This window comes from Neolamprologus brichardi, chromosome 11 (genome assembly GCF_056152115.1).
Source record: "Neolamprologus brichardi isolate AB-2024 chromosome 11, ASM5615211v1, whole genome shotgun sequence".
NCBI classification, from domain to species: domain Eukaryota; kingdom Metazoa; phylum Chordata; class Actinopteri; order Cichliformes; family Cichlidae; genus Neolamprologus; species Neolamprologus brichardi.
The window spans coordinates 11,585,440-11,609,814 of record NC_142114.1 but is presented as its reverse complement, the minus strand read 5'-3'; the positions used below and the strand labels follow the sequence as shown (position 1 = coordinate 11,609,814).

The window sequence follows — 24,375 nt, the reverse complement described above, 5'->3', positions numbered from 1 at the left end:
AAAATTATCAGTGGCTCACAATTAGATCTTTTTGTCTTTTAGACCTTTTTCTCCTCCGCCTCAAAGCTTGCGTCACGGTGACGTTAAACGCAATTGTTATCCACAGACGATGCTTGATACAGACAGCTCCTTACTGTGTAGAATTACTCATCAAGGTCTTGCAAGGTTTATCCAGTGAGCTGAACTGTTTTAGTGATTAGTCCACTGCGAACTTCAAGGTCGGCCCTCTCATGACAATCCAGAACTTTAAGCAGCGAGTGTATGAAAACGCTGCGCTGTACAGTGTAGGATATGTTTTAGTGGTGACCAAATACTCTATGGGGCTCTCATAAATATTGAAAGAGCAGGAAAAGCACATTCTTGAATCCTAAATTTAAGACTTGATTTATCTCATTTTAATGCAGCCTTTTTACCAAATTTACCCCAGGAGGGTTTTTATACTGGATAATGAACAACACACAACGTAATCTGATCTACAGTCCTGTGCTGGCTTGGTGAAGGGCCAGCTGAACAGGCTGAGTGAGGTTGCTGAGTCTGACAACAACGTTTAACAAGGGTTTGAATTAAGATTTAAACTAAAAAAAAGAAAATAGTTTGGTTGCATAATGAATCTGCAATGGGAAAATTATACTTACTAGCTCATCTATGATCTCAAAAGCAATTAAATCCTCTCTAACAATCCAATCCTCTTCCCGGCTTTTACATGTAGCCCATATGTGGAGTTGAGCTCACTTACTGAGAGCTGTCCTGACAGGTACTGGGGGGCGTCCCTCAGCATGCTGGGACTCATAGGAGAAGTGACAGAGATGGAAGGACGGTCCATCTTCTGAGACTCGAAAGAACTCGAACCTGGCAGGGCACAGACAACACAGTCAGATAATCCACCCATCTGTTTGCTGTTTGTAGTTTTTGCGCCGCACAGGACGAAAACTGGAGATTGTAGCAAGAGCATACAAAGAAATGAAACACAAAAAGAGCACAAAAATCTTGCCATGTGGGGGAAGATAAAAAGGCAGGGTGACAAACGCAATCTGCGCCAAACAGACATTTCCTTCACTTGGTGTTTCTGGGATGATTAATAGGATCAAACGGCACACTGTCAAACCCACGGAAAAATGTTGACAGAACTCACTTGATTCCAGTTGTGAGTGTGTGCTGTCTGGTATCCTTGGAATATCTCTGAAAAGAAAAAAAGCAAAAAAGAAAGTGAAAGAGTGTGAGAAGCAGGAGAGAAGGAGGGGGATGGAGCGGATCAATTTAAGCTAATACCGAATGCACTGCGCTTTAATGACCGTAAGCACCACATTAGTCTTCATTCACCCAACGGCTCCCTCAATGGCACAAAGCAGGTCAGACCTAGGAATCGACAAAGCAAAGGTGCCTCTGTTTTTCAAAAGCAATCGGAGTGGAGAGGATAAACGATGTGACGGGCTTTCATGTTTTTTGCCGGCCGGCATTCTTTGGTGTCTTATGAGGCCAGAAATGGCAGAGCCGGAGCCAGAGGGAGGGAGGAACAGATGCTGAATAAACAGCTCGGCACAGCTCCTTCGCAAACACATTCTGAGCTATGTTCCCTTCAGATTCCCCTTTTCAAGTCTCCACATTCCAAAAATATGAAGCTATTCTGAGTCACAGAGGCAGCTGTGTGGCACGAATAAACCTACAGATGTTGGCACTGTAATAGTTTTACAGCGCAATCAAATCAAATAGGTAAGAGATGTTGGTACAATCTAAAGTGTGATTCTTTGAAATACTGACTAATGCTAAAGTCCAGATTTATGCATGGTTTGCACCAACGTGAGAGTGAAGCAGGGACAAGTCTTTTATTGTTGTAGCTGGCATTTTGCATTTAGGAGTTTAGGAAGACAAAATACTGAAAGTATTTAAATGAAACTATATGAGTCACTAAGGTTAGAGTAACAACATATCCTACAGAGTCCTGTAAATTCTGCATTGGTCAAGGGGGGAGAATGAATGCTCATACAAGTAGTTTTGTTTTGTGCACTTAATATAGAGTTAATATAATCTAAACTTTATGCTTTACATTTCACACAGATTTTCCCATAATAATAACTGCAGAGTACTGCAAAGTCTGTTTGTGCGTCCTCAGCCACACACACAGAGCTCTCCAACATCACTCCAAATATTTTTCATATCACGTCTGTTTCATAAAATACTGAAATGTCTGTCAAAATCCATCTATAAATGTGAATTGTGTGTCTCAGAGCTGTCTGTGTGTCCCATTCTTTCCTTTGTTTTTAAAGAAATACTTGAAGCATGCATTTCCACACACAGCACAACAGGAGCAGAAGGTATACTCTGCTTCTCATCTGACTGGCTGTTAGACACAGATTCCAGGTATATGCAGTGGAGGTATGTGTAATAAAGCGGCCCCTCTCTAGATGAATCCCACTCTTGATCTGAGATGTCAGGATTCATCTAGAGCAGGGACATCAAACTCATTTTACATCGTGAGCCACATACAGCCCGGTTTGAGCTTAAGCGGGCCAGACCAGTAAAAACTCCCCTTCTGTCAGCGTGAAGAAGTTTAGCCACACATGGAAATGTTTAGACATCTTAATAGAAGAAAAAAGAACTTTAACAGTAAATCTTCGTTTTTCCACATGATAAAGAAATGTTGCTGAAGGAGATTTTTTTTTAACTTTGGACCCACTATAAAACACAGAAACTTGTACTGGAGATAGGGAAAGGTTCAGGATATTTTTTGTTTATTTATTACTTAGTACCTTTTGGTGTAGTGTGGATGACCACGGAGGAGGTCTCTGTCACTAGAAAAAGCTGCAAGACTTAAAAGTACAGAATCTATTCCTTCCTTCACATTTACCAAGGCCATCTAGTGGGCTAGAAGGGAGTCTTTAGCCCCCAGGCCATATGTTTGACACCCCTGAAGCAGATAATTGCTTCTCCCATCACTGAGACCTCACCCTGTTCTGAGTATGTATCAAAAAAAGAGTTATTTTTCTTATAGTGCCTCTCCTTGGTCTGAATTATCGTCCTGCACCATATTTAGTTTTATCATTAAACACACAATTCCTTTTCTGGGGGTCACAAACTATCCCAACACAAGCATATAGTGGGAAAAAGGTCGATGCCCTTGACAGATCCTAGTCCCGGCTTCGCTTAATTAAAAATTACATTTTCAAATCACAATTTTAACACATCTAGTGAACTCGTCTGCTTCAGTATGCTTATTGTGTTGTATGGAAAAGTAACACAATTGCAGCACAAATTCTCACCCATGCCTAACACCTTGGTTAGTGTGAGCGAGAGCATCCTGTTGCTTATTAACACCAAAATCCAAAGTTGTGTTGTGAAGAACAGTGTGTGTCTTCATGTGTGACACTGGTTGCGAGATCTCACCCTATAGGCCGCGAGACCACCAGCTCCACCTGCGGCTCCGGCTTGGATTCTAGTATGATATTGTAAACTTCTTTAAATGTGGCTCCTTGTAAAAGCTTCCCGTTCCACTCCAGCACCTGATCTCCTGCAAAAACACCAGAGATGCTCAGCATCACGTGGAAGATCTTAATCCTTTCTGCTCACACTGTCGTCACAGCTGAATTTTGCCAGTTTAATTTCTTCATAAATGTGTGCGTGTGTGTTTCAATACCTGGTCTGAGGTGTCCAACAGTGTCTGCTAGACTTCCTTTCCTCACTTTAGTGATGAAAGCACAAAGTCTACCAGATTCTGTCATCTTGCCTCCCACCACCTGTAGAAACAGAGAGGTGACTGGTACTAAAATGCATTTGTGAAACAAAAGTCGAGCTATGTCATAATAACTGTAGATTTAATGCACCGCATTAACATGCAAGCCCTGCAGCTCATAGAAAAACATGGACTTATTTTCTCAAAGCATTCTGTTGATGTTATGGCTTCAGTTTTTGCCTGTGAGGTTTGAAACCACAAGAAATACACTGGAAGGGAAAAGGTCAGTGCTAGAAGTCTAAATCTTTTCAGAAACTGTCCAGGACTGTGCTTTGTTCCCCGTGGAAATACTCCGGTGCTGTACCGTGGTTCTGTAACAGTGCAAGGCCGTGGGCTAGAGCTGTACTGTACAGTCCTGAGCTGCTGTACTCCACTCTCCTCGGCTTACACTGGCATCATACAAATAAAAATCCCCTCTTAATGGCAGCTGAATGCCAACATACAAAGGAGCTTAGGGAAGTCTGCTAAATGAAATGGCTTTATGTAACAGGCAGGAGATAGAGAGAGGGAGGCTTGCAGATGAAGAGAGCATAAGAGAGAGAAAGAGATGGGCAGTGAGGGCGAGGCTGGCAACCTGACTGATGGACTGACTGGCTGGATTGTGGAGCTGGGTGGCTGCTGCTGAGCGGACAGAAATGCACAGAAGCACTGAGCAGACACAAACATGCCATTTCAGGAGGCTCATTTAATCAGTAATGATTTTTTTCCCCATCTTGCCGCTCTCGCTTCTTTCTCCAGCGGCTGCTGCCATGCTCCTGTGGACATTCGGCCGCTCTCTTATTTTTTTAAGGGTACGCACCACCTACAGAATTACACAACAGTGAAGGATAAAAGAAAACTACTATCTATATAAAAATAAGTATATGCTTTTTGAATAGATGGAGACACTGAAAGGGAAACTGACTTAGCATTCAATAAAGAATTTGATCAATAAGAAGCAGGCAGCACTAAAACTATAAGAAAAAGACACACAGAGAGCAAAGAATGTAAATTTACATTAGATGTGATGGTACTGTATAATGCACAAACAGGGAATAACTGCAGGGACAATACTGGGAGGTTCTGCTCCGACTTGTTTCCTCCGAGCAGCTGAATTCTGTTCACTGAAGTAGCTCAGTATGAATGAGTTCAGAAGATTAGAGAGCCCAGTATCAAACAACACTTATTAATATTCATCGGGAATATAATGGCTATTAATAGTGACTCGTACTAATGTATGATGTAACAACAGAAAGCCGTGAAGAAACCTAAAAAAAAAGGCACAAAATGTTTAACCTTCCACCTAAATGCCACATCTAACACTGATCCTTTTGACTGAACCCTACTGAGTAAAATGTTAAAGTCACTGTGCTAAATATGCATATTTTAACAGGATATTCTAATGGCAGTTCAACATGAGTGTGTGCAGTGCAAATGACGCCCACACAGGCTGCAAGCTCACCTTCAGACCGAGCAGAGCACCTGAGTCTCGAGGCACACTTCCATCTTTCATGCGCTTGTTGAGCAAAATGCGCCCTATTAGGCGATCCCCATCTTTGGACGGCTGCCACGTCACTGGGTGCTACAAGGTCAGAGCAACAACACACCTTTTGTTTAACAAGTCATCCATTTCAGTTCGATCACTTCAGACCAAAGCAGACAACAAAACAGTGAAAGGAGGGCATGAAGGGAGCACTTTATTTGTTCACTTGGGGGAAGAATGTTCACACAAACTTGGATAGCTCAGTAATTTAAACTCCAGGTGATGCAATTTTATCTGTTAGGCCAAAAACGTTTAAAGGAAAATTGGAAATTTCTCCAAATAACACACAGCTCATTTACTGTCTCACAGAGTTTGTGTGAACAAGCCGGTGTGAGGGTGGAGTTAAGCTTCATGCAGCGCCCCATGCAGAGTAAAGCAAGCAGCCTCAACACTCCTCCTAAAACCAGCTCTTCAAACGGGAGCAGGAAGACCAGAGTGTGACTCTGGTGCTTTGCTACACACAAACACACAGCCACCATCAAGTGGAGTAGTGAGGGGAAAAGCAGATAGTGAAAAAAAAAGTGGGAGGGGGGTAGACGTGATACAGATGAAGTAGATCCTAGGGTGCCACATTAGAGATCAAAAAGGATGAAAAACAGACAGCACAGAATAAAGCTATGAGACACAGGGTGATATCACAGACGCGGCAGTGGAAGGGAAAAAAGAAAAACAAATGTTTTTTTGGTGCAAAACTAATCCAATCTTCCCTGTTTGTGTGTGTGTTTGTGTCTTTTTTTTTCTATAGAAGTGAGTGGAAAATTGGGCAGAGGGGACAGGATCTGTCTGGACTGGGTGCTGTGGGGTAGGGCAGCAGAGTGAGAGGGGACGGGCCCAAGTAAGGGTGTTCCTACTACACTAAACAGGACCGCTGCAGAGCAAGAACACAACATACGGAGGAAAAAAAACGAGCATGCAACTAGGAGAGACCCACATTCCTGAGTGCCATGACAAACAGAGAGGTTGTGTGTCAATGCCCAAGTCTTTTACAGCTACTGTAAAGAGGTGTAGTTTCTATTTGGGGAGCAATACAGCAAGTACAAGTAGCAAGCAAAGAGGGTGTCCCCAAATGACTTTTATTTTTAAGGCAACACCGAGGTGGAGCCAAAAGTAACCGAACCAAAAACAATAAATAAATTTTTTAAAAATCGCAAGAGAAATCAATTTATACAACGTTAAATAAAATCCATAAAACAGACATCTCACCTATTTACACTTGGTGACAGAGAGCAAACAAAGACTGGATGGGTAAGGTCATAAATAATAATCATAACAAAAAAAAGAAAATAAAAGCAGGCTAGATTGTCTCAGTACCTTCTCACTATGGCTATGCTCCTCGTTTAGCGTAGTGCTACTGCACGTATCAACTCCCGAGTCTTTAACCTGCGGTTCACACCATGCCAAGTCCTCTTCAAATGAGTGTCCCCCAAAGCGCACCATTTTCTTTTGCCTCTCAGATAAGGTGTGTGTCGCCTCGGACATAAATGCCTGCTCAATAGTTTTTCTTTTTCCCCTTTGACTGTCCCCTACAGGTGTGGGATAAAAAACAGAAAGAAAAAACAGAAAAAACAACATGCAAAGGTGTAAATAAAACAAAGGAAACATGAAATGACAAAAAGACTCCGGGAGGACAGGGGGCGGGGGAGAGAAGAGAGAGAGACAGAAAGAGAGGGAAGGAGAGAGAGAGTGAGAGAGAGAGGTGGGGTTAAGGGGGCGGGTGGTAGGGAGGGAGGGTCAACGCAGGGCTCCACATGTCTCACCAAAGACAGTGGGGAAGCCTCACTGCTATGCCATGACGCATGGTCCCACCAATGGCCATCCAAATCTCCTGTAAGGTGGGAGGGAGGGCATATACACACGAGAGAGGACATCGAGAGGGACAAGTGAGGACGCCACAAAGTACAGACATTAACGCGCGCGCACACCCACACAAAGACACAGAGAGCTCGAAATCAGACATCCAAACATTCACGTTCCAACACACACACGCAAACACACGAGTGCTCACATGCTCCCATAATTCAGCAAGAGAGATAACCGCTCCTAAAATCCCTGCAGAGAAGGAAAAGACGCAGATGGATTGTGTTCAGCACTGTACAGTTAAGAAAACTAAACAAGACACAAGCCATGGCTGAAGTCAAAAGCACAATCTGAAGCTTCAAATCCTTTAAAGGTATTACATGTGTTCCAACAGCACATTAGCAACCTCTGAAAAACAGACAAATAGACAAGGAGTGGGCGGGGCAAGGATAAACGGCCCATTTGAAATAAATAAATATGTTTAGTATGATTATAAAAAGAAAAGAGCATCACTAAGATAACATATAGGCCACAGAGCGAAGTTTTGTTTTCTTTACAATACTTGATTTTGAACTGATTCACAGTTCAAAATAATCCTGCTTTGTCCCCTCAGTTTATGAAACATATCACACAAGAATTTTTAGTTCCCATCCTCCTCCGTTTTAGTCAGCCTTCCTCAGATTAGCTGCCCCTCCCGAGCAGGTGAAGAAATAGACCTTTCTTCATTTCTTCAAATATAGTTAAGGCAAACTTTGCTTTCAATCGAAACACATGTTCCACGTTACATTCCTCTGATTTTTTTCAGACAGCAATCTTCAGAAACATTCGGGCCAGATTCTGTTTTGTTGAAACAAAGTCAGCACACTGCTATCTTATTCTAAAGAAGCTGCATCTATAGTAGGGAGCAGGGCAGACCTCTAATGTGTTTAACTGGGGATTCAGATTGCAATGCCACACAACCTTAACTGACCTCGATCTAAAGTGCACCAGGGAGAGCTTTTAAAGATGAGGCTCTGATTACAACTTCTGCCGTAGCATAGACGGATACATGGCCTTGAGAAAGCCAGGCAAGTGGCTACGATGACGATCGCAGGATGAAGGATTCTGGGGCATTTCTCTACTCTTGTCGTGCCTTCAGGATAATAATCAGTTATAAAGGGAAGACTTCTAATGAGACAAATGTGAACCGATCAAAACTATCCATCCATCTCCAGAAGCAACTTTGTGATTCTGCAGGGTTTGTCCTGTTCTCCAGTGTGGATGTACAGAGCAGTGAGATGAGCACTTTCAATTTGATTAAGAAGCTTAACATTTAAAGCTAATTAAAAAGAGCAACAAATATTGAATCCAAAGGTAGTGCTGAGATTCTCAGGGGAGAGCAGTGTGGAGGTGAAGACAGGCGCAAGTTAAGAGTCAAATCCTGCTCTTCTCTGTCCAGGACTTCAGTCGGTAACATCATTTTAGCATCCCATTACAATGCATAATTCATTTAAATGATATTCAGCCATGATGCCAATTCATTTTACGAAGGGGAAATAAAGTTGCTCTTATTAAAACATTTACCGAAGAATGGGCCATTTAAATAATACAGAAACACAACGTGTTCTTGGCAGCAAACATGCTGTTGTAGACTTGTGTGTTTGCACAGATGTACAAAGTCAATAGCGGACCTCAGGGCTGCAGTCACAAGTGAGGTCATCTGAAAACACTCGACTTGTTTAACCCATGGGCCACATACATCACATTCGCCACACTTCACTTCCCCTGCAAAGAGCTGTAGAACCTAATGGATCTATAGAGGACAGGCTTCCTTCAAGTATTATCTGGCTCAGGATTCAATCTCAGGGAAATCAGGGAACTCTGATGGAAAGGCATAAAAATAGACTGCATATGCTTCTAGATGTGGAGGCTGAGGAGGTGGTGGGAGGCTGGACTGGACAGGGGTAAAGAGAAAGAATTTTCAGCACAGGACAAAAAAAGAACCTGCATGGAAGACGTTGTTTGCATAAAGACAGGGTCACTGTGAATACACATAGCCAGAAATGTCTCAAATAATCCCTCATTGCACTGGGGTAATATGGGCTTCAGTACTTTCTTAACAGATGTGTACAGAATTATTTGGAGATTTTGAAATTTAATATTCCGATGGATCGGAAATGTTTTTTTTTTTCTATTAAGACACACAAAGGATAAACAGCCTTCCATAACATTTGCTATCTCCAGTTGTTTATGCACTCATACAGGCTCTGCCTGACTCTGCTCGGATCAGCTGTCTGTTGTGTTTCCAAACATAGGTGGCCAACTGGAAAGTTGCAGAGTGCGCTCTGGTACTTATAACAGCCTGGTACGCATAACATCACTAAAGGTGTTTCTCCCTCTTTTTTTTTTTAACTTTTTAAATTTTCATTTATCGGCATAAACACCAATGCCACTTAGCAAATAACTACTAACGGCCGATAATACTGGCTCACTGATAAATCTCTCAGGCTCTAACCTTTAAAAGAAAATCTGCTTCTCTTAAAGAGACATGTCTGCAGAACTGTGGCTCTTAAACAGAAGGTCTGTTTCTGGCTTCAAATTAATTTTTAGCTTCCAAGCTTTCTTTTTCAATATTTTTCAATATTAAAACACAATGTATCTTATGTCCTGTCTTATCCATATTTTATCTTGGTTGCAAATGAAGTTTCAAATAACAAAGTCAGTGTAGTGTCAGTATGTATAAGTAATCAATATAAGTGTCAAACTGCTGTAAACACTGATTTTTTTTTTTTGTACTATTGGTTCTATATGATATCAGTGGGAGAAGACTTTTTAATTTTTATTTATTATTCTTTTTGTGAATCAGAAGAAAATTCACTTAAAGGTGAAGGAACTTAAATGATTTGTTTCAGAAAGAGCACAATCTAGTCCAGTATATGACAAATAAGGATTAGTTCGGACTGTGAATCATACAAAGCTACACTGGAAGAGTCCAAGAAGAAATGATAAGAAGAAATAAGATCATAATATTCCCCCTTTCATATAGTAAAAAGATCTTCAATAACATTTTCCAACTTGCAATTTTGTTGTGACCAAGCTGCAAGGTCAGTTTAGGCCAAACAACACCCTTTGTATTACTATCCATCCATCATTCTAAAGAAGCACTGTAACTACTTAGTGTATGTAGTAATGTGCTGTGATAAACTATTATGGATGTCCCCAGATAGGCTCTGGCCTCCGTGGCCCTCTCGCCAACAGCTGACAATAGTAATTACCTCCTTTGCCTTTCAGCTGCTCTTCCGTCAGCAGCGTAACACCAGAGCACACTTTGCTCTCCAATGAGAGTGTAGTGTGTTTGATGTGGAGCTATAGACTGAATGAATATAGACACTACGTGGCTCATCTCAAGCTTCCATCATTTACAGTTTAACCTCCACCTATGTGTGTTCTTCTTCCTGTGGCACGCCTCCATCTTCAGGCCCCTCCCCAGCCCACTCTTAATGTTTTAAAAAAAAGAATTTGAGTGCGCACCGAGACACACCCAGCCTTCTCTCCTTACTTTCCCTGAAGCTTCATTAACAGCGGCATGCCACAAATGGGCACCATTCCCCCTTTAAGGCACTGTCTGATTTTTCAGCAAGCAGGAAACTCATCACGGCCATAAATTGTGAGTATCAGCAGTCTGCGCCCGGCCCTGCCGTTTCGCTCCGACTCCGAGGCCCCGCAAAGTGCTGATTCAGGTCGAAGGCAGCGCGCAGGCAGTGGCGGAGTTCACCACCAGCAGGCTCTCCATCACTTTGACGGCTCAATAAAAACCAGTGTAAACTATTAATTGGATCATTAATTATTGATGCTGTTTTTACTACAATTCAAGAGGTGAGAGCAGAAAAGAGGCAGGTCGAAACAATGTCTATGTTTAAACATAGCCACCATGCTACAAAGGTGAAACAGTATCATGTTAAGCTACTGCTAAGCTCAAAATATCAATCAGTATCTATTCTAATAAACTAACCTTCTTTAATATGCCCAAAAACAATGCCTTTCAGGTAGAGAAAGGATGGATTAATAAGACAATCTTTCTCAGATCTAGCATGAGGCTGAACACTACAAACCCAGTAGGGTTACCGAGCTGCAAAACCTGATCCCAAAAGCCATTAATGAGGATGTAACTTAGGTTGTCACTACACAATGTCCACCTGTCTGCTGCAGTTAGCCAGCCATCCTCTCCTTTTCTGTGTGCTGGGCACTATTATGAGACTGCATGTCAGGGGAATCAATAAAGAGGAAAACACAGGGAGAGGACCATCGCAATAAATCAGTCTCCTGCGTTCACAGACACAAGCCAGGCCCATTACAGCTGGCACACCCTTTCTCTTCCAGTCTAACTCGTCCCCTTCAACTACTCTTATTCTCACAACCCCCAGCCCCCCTCATCCTCCTTCTTTACAGATTCCTCCTCTCCCCCTTCTAGGTACCAGAAACTGGAGAGTGTGGGATGCACGCTACTTAGCCTGCTGTTACACACCCATCTCGTTGTCCAGTCAAGCTGAATGCACAAACCCCCAAGATGCTGACGGGAACATATGGCGAAAAAGTTGCTTTCCGCCCTTGTTTGTCTCACGTGCAATTGCAACCACTGCTCTTCGTATTGTTATTTTCACTCTGGTAAATAATCAAAATCCTTCTGTATGCTTCTTTTTTTTAAACAAAGCAAGAAGGAATATTTCTTCTCTCGCTCCTTTTTTAGGAGCATTAAAAACACCTGCTTGATCTGACCCAGCTGAAAAATATTTGAGGGTCACATGTGCACATCGGGGCTGGCGTTAGCTTGGAATGCACTTTCTAATTATTGCATAATTAAACTTACTATGCAAACACGTACACACTGTTTTAAAATAAATGGTTCAGTACAATTTGCTGACCCATTTATCAGACTCCCTGCATGCACCGAATCACAGCAGCCTTAGTTATGTCATAGATATAATTAATAATTAATGAAACTGCCAATTAAAACTAAATAAAGCTCTACATAATCAGCTGTCTGAGTATGTTCTGTACCTAGCATAGGAAGCTATACTTATCCAGGTCAACAGTTCAACTCTTCCCTATGTTTTTTTCTCCTACGCAGCGTGACCTACGGAGGAGGCAGGCAGACAGACGCACACAGAAACAACAGAAACTCTGACCCTCTAAACAACCTGCCTTCTCCCTATTTTTGCTCCACGGCTACCTGTAAATCTGGAAACTCCCACATCAATAATGTAGCGCCGGGTGCTCAGCTGCTCGCCTTAGAGTGGAGAACAGTTACATAACAGAGCAGGCCAACCAAATTCCACTGCTCTCCTCTGCATTAAACATTTCATCTACCATTCAGCGACAAAGGCGAGCTGTGCCACTGTACTTTTGTCCTTTCTATAGTCTAACCCCTAACACTCCTCCTCCTCCCTCTTTCCTGATTTTACATCCCAGGAAAAGTTAAAGAAAAAAGAAAAAAGAAAAAAATCAATTCGCAATTACAACAACTGTCAACCAGGAGGAGCAGGGAGAAGCTGACGACTGCCTCTGATGTTGATTCTATGCAAAGTGGCATTTCTCTCAGTCAGTGTGTGCTTGCTTGGCGGGATTTTTTTTTAAAATATAAATATATATACTTAAATAAATGTGAGATGCAAACAGATCAGTCACAGCAGACGGTAAGAAAACCTCAATCAGGGATCCACATTATTATTTTAAAGTTTAAGCAGTCCTTGATTTAATAAATAAATAAATAAATAAATAAAAACCAGCAGAGCTATTTTTCTTTTCTTTTTTTTTGCTAAACTGAACTCCTTCGCAATACCAGCAAGGCAGCTCCGCTTTCTGCGAGCTGTAAAGTCGAGGCTAACAGCGCAGATACAATTTGCTGCAGGAACACATTTCTACATTCTAAAGTCAGCTCCCTTTGTTTCCGTTTACAGCCACAACTCCCAAAACATCTCACTTTCTCCTCCTGCCTGTCCATTATGTAACACTGTCCATTAAAGAACACTCTCAAACAGCTGTGGCAGGACCTGGCAAATAGTGCCGTAACAGCGGCGAAAGCAGAGAGCCTTAAGATCAGCGGTGCTACGTCAGTTTCCAACTCACAGCCATACGCACACATAAACCACCCATCCACACTGAAGCATGTCTGGCTGGCCTGTGAGCCCACAGGCCTCCTCCTCGAAGGCACCAAGAGCTGTTAGAGGAGATTCATTAACGACAAACAGAAAACACCGCAGTTCTCCGCACAAAAAATAGGGCTCATCATTTTCAGTTTTTATAGGCTTTTATTGCACGTGTGCAATGGCTGGTTTGTTTTCTTGTTTGAAGACGAATGAAATGGCAGTAAAGACAGCCACTTTTAAGATGTTCAACCCCTCCCCCCCAAAAAATAATACAAAACCTAAGAGCACTTATTTCTGGTTATGGAGCATTTTAAGAAGAAATTTTCTGCATTTAGATTGTTTAATGTTTTACGAGAATGTTATCTTTATTGAAAAATCTGTATAAACAGAAACATCTTTAAAGATTTTTCAGAGTGAAAATGATGAGCCTTAAAGATAAAAAAAATACATTTATAAACAGACACACACACACATAGCACATGTACACACTACAGACTGGGGAATCTGAAAGTTATACAATATATACATCTGCATAATCAACATCACTTGAAGACAGCAGCAATGATTGAATTACAGTTCAGTGACTGCTCAATAACAGTAAAGCAGAACGGCTTTAAGACAATAACAGCACTGATATGTGTGTATTTGTATGCTGTAAAAATCTTTCGATACAGAGAACAAGAAACAGAGAGAGAGCAGACAGTGAGGCTGGTGGTGTGCTGGCTCCTACCTTTTTCACTAACTGACTCACTCTCTATCTCCACATCCTCACAGCTGGTGTACTCCGGCGTGGTGGCCAGCTCCTCCTCCGAGCTGCTCAGTGACACCTGCCTCATCTTCCCTCCCTTTTTGGTTTTGTGGGGCTTGGGGGGCGGCGGGCGCACCGACTCCGACTGGTCTGAGCTAAGAGAGTCGTTCCTCAACATGCTCTCCATTTTCTCCCTCTTGGTCTTGCGGACAGCTGAACTGGGGTCCAAGTGGTGCTGCGGCCTCCTCATCATATCCCCACCTACCCCCAGGTCTCCTCTTCGCAGGTCCCCCGACCGGTCACCCAGAACGGGACTACGGTGTGGCGTTGGGGGGCTGTGGTTTCCTCTGTGGCCTCCGAGGCCAGGACCCATTGGCCCTGGTGAGGACCGGTCAACGGAGTAGGAGCGCTGTCCCACCATAGGCGGCCGGCGCTCAGTGAGAAGCTGACGCGACAGCCGGATGGGGCTGGGCTCATCTTGCTCCGTGTAGGCCAGGGAGACGTCGCTGTGGCGACGTTCGTGCCTTAGCCGGCCCACTTCAGCGTGCATCCTCATCTGCTCCTCGTAGGGCTGCGGCTTAACAGGGTAGCGTGCCAGGTTGGGATCGCTGCGATAGCGTGCCTGGAACTCTTCCTGGCGCTGCCGCTGGAGGTCATACTCACTGGGCGGTCCATCTAGCTCCTGGTCGAGTGGGTATTCCTGTGAGTGCCAGCGACCGGGACCTCGACGGTCCCGATAGCCCATTCGCACTGCATCCATGTCTGAGTACATGTGTGGGCCCCGCGGAGCCCGCCGAGGGTCCCCCTCCCCATAGTCAGACGGTGATCTAGGCATGCCGCCGTCCGTCGGGGCATACTGTGAGTGGTCGCCCCCCTCCCTTTGGTCGTATTTTTGGTTTGGATCCCTGGATGCAGACGGGCTTCGTTTCCTGCAGATCAGAAGGAGAGGAACAAAAGAAATTATTAGCCGGTCAACTGTAGACAAGATTTTGTCTTGTTCTAATTATATGATGTCTTTTTGGGCTGAAAGCTGTTTGCATCCTGTAGCTTCACTTTACTTTGGTCTGCACTGGACAGGTCCCAGTCCTTGTGAAAAGCTAATGATAGCCTGCACTGTTTCTGTCTCACACACAGAGAGAGAGAGAAGACTAAACTAAACAGCAGGATGTAGCACCAGTTCTTCTTCCTCTCAGTCCAAGAAGCAAGAAGACACAAAATATACAATTCAAGTCATTTTACAATATGTGTTCTCAACACATATGCTAAACGTGTGCTGAGAGTAGAGCACTGGTAAATGATTCAGGGATCCACCGGCTGTGCACATGAAGGGGTTGTAGGGAGACAATAAAAATATCTCTATGTTCTGGTATTGATAAAAAAAAGAACACAATTAAAAGCTGGAAATGTTGAAATGTTAGAAAGTACGCCCTGATTACGATCAGCAGCTTCATATTTCTAAAAAATTAGGCGTCAATCGTTTTATTGTTGTCTGGATGGAAGGAAACCATCCAGGAAGTGGATGAAAAGGATGGAGGGGGCTAACTGTGCATTAATGCATTTATTCTTTTGTTCAGAATCAATTATTCATAAGCCACTTTTCTCCTACATTTCTCCCACTTTTCCTCCAAAGTAATAATGACATTTTGGTGAGGAAAAAGCTCTGTGAAGCATCCCCTTAATTTTGTACGTGACAACTTTCCATAAATTTCAAAAGGACTCATAAATCACCGCTGCCAGCTTTGCTCACCAGCCAAGGTAAGGACTCCTCACATGTGATTGGCTGATTCACTGAAGGAAGGCTGGCCCTTCCCTATTGGATCACAGACTGCTCAGGTTAGTCAAAGCTAAAATGGATGTGCAGTACAAAAGATATAAGCATTGCGGTGAGGGACGTGTGGGCAAAGATGCTTTTTGTGGTCCCCGTGTTTGAATTTCTATGTTGTACACTGAATAATCTCACTAAAGTCAAGTGCTAGCTCTGGGGAGAGACAGCATGATGAACGAGCGTTGCGTACAGTTCATGAACTGCTGTACAGTTAAAATATGGGCTCTTAGAGAGGGGCAGAAGCTGAGCAATAGTGCAGCACAAAATGTGCTTCCCAGCAACGCTGGCACATAAAAAGCAAATTTTACTTAATTGCAAAAGGGACAAAATAACAAGAACAGGTCAAAAAGAGCATTTTAACATATTTACATGCGGCATACAAACATGACTGCCCAGGAATGCTAATGTTATGCCATTAATGATGCTTAGGCAACAGTTAGCTGTTCATAACGACATTATAAGGTGAGGATGTCAGTGTTGTTTTTGCAGCAGAAAGAATAAATACTCCATGCTTCCATTTCAGGGTCGTGTGTGGGTGTGTGTACGTGGCAAGTTTGCAATCTGCCTGTGATTTTTGGTCTTTACACTAGACGTAAAGGAAGCATTATAGCTGGTGAAAGCTGCTGAGACTTTGCTTGTTTTTTAATGTTCTCAGTTTCTGAGACACAAAAGATGTTAATGCCATCTTTAATAACTGTCTGCATTTTAAAAAAATCACAAACACTTAAAAACTTAACAAACACAGACTTTTTTACTCTGAGAGCTGGTAGGTTGGTAAGAAAATGATCTGGAGCCACACTAAAACGTAATTGGTGCTTCCTTTGCCTCTCCTCTCCACCGAGAATCTTGAAATAGCAGCGTTTGCATTATCTTGCTTACTAATAGCCAAACAGACAAGCATGTACGGTGGCCCTGAGAGGTCAAACACACTCAACTTGAGAAAAACCATAAAACACAACAGAAATTAGAAGAAAAAAAACAAACCTCTCAGGGCCACTGTTGCAAAGCAGGCACTGATCACATACCTTCGCCAAATAAGAACGACCTAGAGGAAGAAAAACTGGCCGCTCGAGTCTCTGTGATGCTGCCAGCTCACAGGAGTGACTTCTTTCTGTTTCACATCAAAACAAATACCTTCTATCACCAGTATCATGATTCAAAGATGGAGGAAAAACACACGAGGGTTGGTACATTATTCATGAGCTGTTTCCTGGACACTAACCGAGCTGCACTTCATTCACAAATTCAAAGTGAAGCAGCAGCAGAAATTAGGGGGGACAGGCGGTGTGACATGGAGCTGAGGAAGGCGGGGGAGTGTGTGTGTTTGTGAGAAATCTCTCTTTATAGCCACTCTGTAATCACTGAGGTGTGTGTTTGTGACCGCGTGTGTGTTTTTTGAGCCGACTGCTTAAGGAATACTCTCAGGATCTCTTTGGGGCTTCAGGCCAACGTCCTCTCCGAGACTGTCTTAAAACGCTACACCCAGAAAACACACACACATACTCATAGCAGCTGCACACAGTTCGCACAACATACATTAACAAACAGCTCTTTGACGAGGCCTAACACAACTTGACACAAGCATCACAATCCTCTGCTCCCGTTTAGCCTTGTATGTCCCTCCTTTCCAAACACAGAAATGTCTGTGGCAGCTCACAAGCAAGCCAGTAAGTCCGTTGCACTCTATCAGCGTCCGCATCATGACTCTGCTGCTGCTGCTGTTTGTGCTTAAGCAACCTTCAATATATACACAACAGAGTGGTGACGCAGGGCTATGTTTTGCACTGTGCAATATTCTCTGCTGCTTCGACAGCCTCTCTCTGCATACACCTGAGTGCTGGCATGACACACTCTGCTGATCTTGGATTTGTATTCCATCCTTAGTGACTCAGACAGAGATGAAGAAAGGAGGGGCAAAATGGGAGAAGAGGTATCGACAAGGAATGTGGAATTAGGTGGAGCAAAAGTACGCAGATGCCAAATTACAGTAACCGTGTCCTGCAGTCGGACATTGCATCTGGTATGCGCGCCGCATTAAAGCATCATGTTTGTCAGGCTCGAGCATGAAGAGGCAGGATGTGACACCGTGGGATTATGATGCTTGCCAAGTTGCACAGAAGTCTGGCTGCGGCAACGATTGAGTCACGCACGGCAACGTAAAGGCCTCCTATCACGTCCCCTTATAGCGCAAGATTCATCCGCGTTTGCGTGATGCCAGAGCAGATTGATGAGCAGTGAATCAACCTAACGGGCCAACAACAGGGAGGCACGTGCACTTTGTGCGTGCTATGTTATGGGAATAGAGGCCAGGGCTTCTATACGCTCCTGCTGTGGGAATAACAGCAGCCTTTGTTACTGCTGTTGTCCTATGCTGAGCTAACTATAGAAACCCTCTGCTCTATCGTGGAGCTACAGACAAGGACGGAGATGGCAATAAGATTCGATTCATGCAAGGTGGCGCCGGAGCTTTTCAACTAAAATATAGAAGGTTTCTGACATCGCTTTGATGTCGCGTTATTACTGCTGCCAGGACAGCCTTGTACGCCTGCAGTGCTCTAGAGGTAATTCCAGTTAATCATCTTTTTCAAGTACACTGTCCTTATCAAAAGCAGCATAATGTATCAAATCCAGGGCTCAAAAAAAAAATCCCCCCCCAAAAAATCATGGGATTACACTATGGCACCGAAAGATTAAAAAGTGCGACCCACAAAAAGATTAAAAGTGACCTGACATGCTCGTCATGATAAAAACCTTTATGTGATGTTATTTTCTACAAAGCAACACACAAAAAACAACTGGTGAAATTCCCCGATTCACTGCAGGGCGTAATGAGAGGACACTGCCCTATTCTCTCTCTGCAGATCCGGTCAAAAGCATCCACAGACAGAGCTCAGTTCCCAGGCTGCAAATGGACTAAATCGTCTAACTGTGTCACTCCCTGTGTGTGTGTGTGTAATTTTCCCTACACCCCTATACTCTGTATGATGAAAGCGATGAAACTGAGCAGAAAGTCCCGATCAAATCATAAACATTTGATGTGAATTTATGATAAATCTACAACATCATCATCACATTAAGAGGCTAAGCACACACACACACACACACACACACACACACACACAGCCAGTATGCTGTCCAAATTATACACTATTGTCGACTTAAATAATAAGAGATCATGTCCTCTCATAGCTACTTTAATAAGTGTTTTGTTTGTTTTTTTTATCAGCAAAGAAAATAAAAAAAAAATATTATTGAGGTTATTTCCACAGTATTTCCACTGAGCAAGGATTTTCTTCCCTGGATATAATTGTGCTGAGAGTTTACTTCCCTTTTAAAACCGAAGAAATGCCACTGGCACGAAAATCAATAACACAGAGTCAATAAGGAAGCTTTCAGTGAGTGATGAACCCTTCACAGATGTCGCAGGATTCAGCTGCATGCGTAGGCACCCAGACACATGTACGCACTGACACACAGGCACTAATGTGCAAAAGAAACTGCAATGATGGAGTTGCTACTATGACAAGTACCCTCACCCAAGAAAAAAGTCAACCACAAGTCCACTGTTCTACCGTAAAAAAAAAGAAAAAAAAGAAATTACATCTGCTGTAATAACATAGGGCAAATTTAAATGTTCATACAGTTCAATGGAAAAATGCCTTCACTGCTAAATAACCTTTAAAGCTAAACCATTTGAAAAAACAAAACAAAAAACATTTTCACACATGCTTTATCCAAACTGCTCATAACAGTCTAAATCCAGAGATATAGCCAGCCTTACTGAAAGTCACTGTCGAATCCTGGGATGTAGCTCAGTTCAAATCTCTGCCTGGCAGCTCCACGCAAACACATTCTGCACACAATCCCAGCGCGCACCCAGTCCGATCCACCCTACTACCGGAGCCTTGTTATTTCCCAGATTCACTCTCCTCTAATACTAAAACTTGTGGTTTTCTATCTAGAGGTCTATGGCTGATCTACCCACAGCAGATGATTCAGTCATGGAGCAGTGCTTTTCGGTGTGACACAGCTTCCGTTTGCTCCTGCTTCTGCTGAAGAAACATGTTAAATAAGAAAGCCAAAAGCAATCAAGGTGAAAATGCAACGCTGCCCCCGCGGGAATGGTGCCACCTCTACTTCACGTATAATGGAGAGCAGTCAAATGAGAACACATGAGCGGCGCCGCGCTGCAGAAGCCCTCCTCTCTTAGAACAAATCTGGCCCGCTAATGACAGCAAAACAACCTGGAACTGTCTCGACTGAGTAGAAAAAAAAGAGGGAAAAAAAGCAGGGGGAAGAATGAAAATAAGCTGAGTGTGCATGTGAGTTTCGAGTGAGAGCAATCAGAGGAGAGGAGGCAAGAAGAGGAAAAACACCTCTAATGATCCATTTAAAGATGCAGCATCACTCTGCCTTCCAGGACTGACTCAGTTGGTAGCCGTGAATCTGAGACGCAGCAGCATGTCCGATCCTGTCGTACAATCAAACCAGCTGAAACCCCCGAAGTAAACCGGACAGTTCAGCTGAATTTCCCAATATCCCAAATGAGGGCGTACCACCCGGATGACCTGCTTTGATTCCTACGGTCTGCTGCATCTAAAGCAACCTGCCACACTGCCGGATGAGCACAGATGACACACGTTTACAGTCCCGCTGCAGAAGCTTCTGGGTGGCTGAAAGTGAGTCGGCTGAAAGTGAGCCGACGGCGATGCCGTCCAACCCAGCGGCCACTCTGTCCTCTGTCTCGGAAAGGATTTACACTCCTGGGCCCGATTACTAGCTAATGTCTATGACCAAGGACAAGTACATGAGGAGGCCTCACCTTATCTCATTCAGCCTGCAATTATATGACCAAACTGAACAAATGACATGGCTTATGCATTTTTCTTTTTTTATCCACTGGGCGGATTTTCAGGCATCAAATCAAATCTACACAGAGAGCGAGCGTGAGAGGGGGCAGAGAGGGAGATTTGGACGATAAGTCTACTCTGTGCATGTGTGCGGCCGGGTGTATTAAGACTGACTGTATCTGGGTGTTGCTAAGGTCACTCTTCTGCCATAGTACTTTTTGCATCTGTCTTCTCCATTCAGTTTTCCTCCGTTCTCACCTCCGCCCTCCTGTGCGGTGGGCTCTGAGTTTGGACCAAAGACACGCTACTACATGGTTTTTGTTATAGTGCCGGTGACAGCTGCCTGACGGGAGCAGGGAGTCAGGGAGGGCAGGCGGGAGATGGGTTGCTGACATGGTAAAGGAATAGTGGAAGTGTTTTATAAACCTGCAGTGGTTTTAAATAGAGTGTGCTGCAGATCTGCTTTCTGCCTCTCTGGGAAGTAAGTAGATGGCCTGAGACCATCTGTGATCACACAGTGAGCTCGAGCAGGACTCTGAATGCATTGAATGGACTCGTAAAAACTATACACTGTAAGCATCTTTACATTTCCCTTGCTGAAAATCAGTTTAATTCCACATACTTCAAGAAGACGAAGAAGTCAAAATAGTGCATGTCTGTGTTGGAATAATATCCTCCGTGGTGCTCTTAAGTGGTGCTCCCACTTCAGTCTTCAAGTACACCAAGGAGATTTTGTTCTATATTTTCACTCCAGCTCACCAGCTCTCCATAACACCTCACACTTAATGCTACCACTCTTCAGGTACATCTGCTTCTATTGCTTCAAGATGGCCTGTGAGTGATGTAAAATGATGAAAGCTGGACGGGTAACTAAGAGGAGAGAAAGTACTTGAGAACTGGCTTATGAGCTGCCGTGGAAATAAAGCCTTAGAAACCCCAAAAGCTTTTCCACCAAATCTATTTTCTTTCCATAATATGTAAAAAGCGATGACTCTTATAGATGAGCCAGTTTTGTTTTGGTGTCTGGTCTTCTTGGCTTGCAGTAACAGTAAGTACAACAAGTAAGTAGTGAGGAGATTATAGTTAACTGTGCTCCATAAAGTAGCAGTGATTTACTCGCCTCTTTTCACTCTCTGTGTGTTTATACACCCCTTTGCATTTAATCATTACTTATTATTATTAATCTCTGGCTCTCTTCCACAGTGTGCCTCTTGTCCCGTCTTTCTCCACTTTGCCCCAACTGGTCGCAGCAGATGGCCGCCCCTCCCTGACCCTGGTTCTGCTGGAGGTTTCTTCCTGTTTAAAGGGAGTTTTTGCCTCCCACTGTTGCCAAGTGCTTACTAAAAGGGGTCATCTGATTGCTGAGGTTTTCCCTGTATTGTTGTCAGGCCCTTTTTTTACAATAGAAAGTGGCTTGAGGCAACTGGTGTTGTGACTGAATTTGTTAATATTTACTTTCACAAGTACACCCCATAAACACTGGGTTTATCAAAAGAAAGCATCCGATTTCAAAAGGCTATGGAGCTTGTGGTGAAATTTATACTACATGGGTAAATATATAAGTTTTACATACAAAACTTACAATGTTCACAGGAGCTCAATGTGTCCCCCTCTGGATGCATGGCTTTTGTCCATATGATAGTCAGGCACGCCCCATACTTTTGCATGTCTGGAGTCACAGCAACCATGTGAAACTCACAAATCCTCTCTTTCTAACGGTGCATGTTTCAAGCTCTTTGATGCACCCTTAACGTCTTGCAACTAGGATGGGAGGAAGTGTCTTGGAGTTTAAATGTGATTTGACCAAATTTTAAAAAGGTGTAAAATGCATACAGCAGCCATTTCCCGTGTCAAATCAGGCGACTGATTCCAAGATATTTATCTGATACATGAGAATTTGTGTTGGTAACTTGGTAAACTGTTGCCTGAGTGTCTGAGTGTAAAGACTGAATGCTATCCAATTGTAATCTGGCTAACACCCATCCATCCATTAACTTAACTGCTTATCCAGCCAGACTCACAAGGGGGGCTGGAGTCTATCTCATCTGGCATTTGGCGAAAGGCAGGGTACAGTCTGGACATTGTGGCAGTCTCTCACTGGGCTAACATGGTAAAACAGGCTCAACTTTTAAATCCACCAAAGTTACCAAACATGCATGTCTTTGAAGGTTACAACAACACAATGTGATTGCAATCTGGCAAACAGAGGAACATACACGAAGAGCATAACACTATTAATCCTGCAAATGTTACTTTATAAACCTCATCGCTGATCAACTCGCTATACACTTATAATTTATCAGCTTTTCTGTTTTTAATAAAGGTTAGTAAATAATCAGGCACATGCACAAAGCCTAAAAGCCCAGTTTCATTCACAGAAGCAGACTGCAGCCTCCCCCTCATTTCATCTCCCTGCTCTGTGGAAAGTTTTGTGTGTAGCAGGCAGACAGAGAAGTCGAGCAGCCCCACATCTATCAGCGCAGCTGACAGTGTCTGTACATCGGTGAATGTTTTCACTAATTGGCTCCAACAACACAGACTCCATCCTCCTGTCAGCACGTAGACCAAGCGGTGCCTTGTGTGTTCATGCTATGTTTATACCCAGCATGGCTGATATATCTTCTGCACTGCACAGCCCGTTAGATCTCCTTTTTAAGAAGAGGCACTGCTAGTGCTCTATGTAGGCCAAGCCCCAGCAGAATATGCCATTAAGATTAGCTACAAGTCAGGACTGCTACGCTGCTGCATATTTCTCCTCACCCTATAGAGAGAGGTTAGAGGAGCAGAACATGTGTATGTTTTTTTTCCTATACTGCCAAGGCTAGCAACCATAAAATGTACATCACAGCTGATTTTCTTTTTTCTTTTTTAATGACCCATGTGGAGCAGTGAAACAGCCTGACAGTATGTGGGGTCAAACTTGGAGCAGTATATGAGCACTGTCTTTAATTATCCTTACTGTTTAACACAGAAAACTGTTCACGGCCAAAGTGTGTGTGTGTGTGTGTGTTCGTGTGTGTGTGTGTGTGTGTGTGTGGGGGGGGGGGGGGGGGCCTCTGGAGAGCCTGGAGGCAATCAACACCCCAACACCAGTGGGTAATTATGCTTTATTTCTGCCAAGTGCTTGAATCTACAAAAAAAAAATGCATGTGATTGGTGTTGATCTGTGACCATGCCATACTACTACATCACCACATGAAGGACATCGTAATCCTATCCACCCCCTCTAAAGGAAACACATAACTGCCTGTTTGACACCATCTGGGAAATAAAAAGTGGCTTTTTGGTTTGGAGAAAAAAATGGTACTTTACTTGTTTGTGGACCCATTTAAGCTGGGATCTTCAGAGCTGTCAGCACATTTGAAAACACACAAATAATGTCTGGCCTATCATGACTTACTAGGATAGTTGAGAAAAACACACCTATCCATGTTGTTTGTGGGTATATATGTATATAATAGCCACTAAAGTTTGCTTCCCACCAAAAGCTTTTTTAGATAGCATTTTAAAATCTTTAGGGGAATTGCATCAGAACTCAAAAGGTGAATTTCTGTTCCTCAATGGCTTTCTTGTTTTTGTGTTTTTCATTGTTTAGCATGACACAGCGAGTCCTTAAAATTCAACATCAAAATCTTCAAAGTTAGAAAAAAACTCTTTTCTTTTAGGACTCAGTAGAGTCACGTACCTGAAAAAAATAGTATTTCACACTCTGTCTGGTTGAAAGTTTCAAGTCTGTTGCACAACTGACTGTATCCATTACTAATGTCACAGCGTACTGACA

The 24,375-nt window shown here is 43.2% G+C and overlaps 1 protein-coding gene across 2 annotated transcripts in view; it reads right to left on the bottom strand.

Moving 5' to 3' along the window:
* Nucleotides 1-24,375, bottom strand: part of rims2a (regulating synaptic membrane exocytosis 2a) — a 149,197-nt gene that overhangs the window by 60,493 nt on the left and 64,329 nt on the right. The window contains exons 8-14 of one of the 2 annotated variants that reach the window (XM_087848107.1): nt 13,902-14,848; nt 6,561-6,772; nt 5,169-5,288; nt 3,632-3,731; nt 3,382-3,505; nt 1,133-1,179; nt 737-849 (exon numbers count right to left, since the gene is read on the bottom strand). In XM_087848107.1, the coding sequence (XP_087704233.1) occupies nt 737-849; nt 1,133-1,179; nt 3,382-3,505; nt 3,632-3,731; nt 5,169-5,288; nt 6,561-6,772; nt 13,902-14,848 (1,663 nt within the window). Of the gene's footprint in view, nt 1-736; nt 850-1,132; nt 1,180-3,381; nt 3,506-3,631; nt 3,732-5,168; nt 5,289-6,560; nt 6,773-7,006; nt 7,075-13,901; nt 14,849-24,375 lie in introns of both variants that reach the window. The other variant, XM_035909569.2, reaches the window with a different exon arrangement.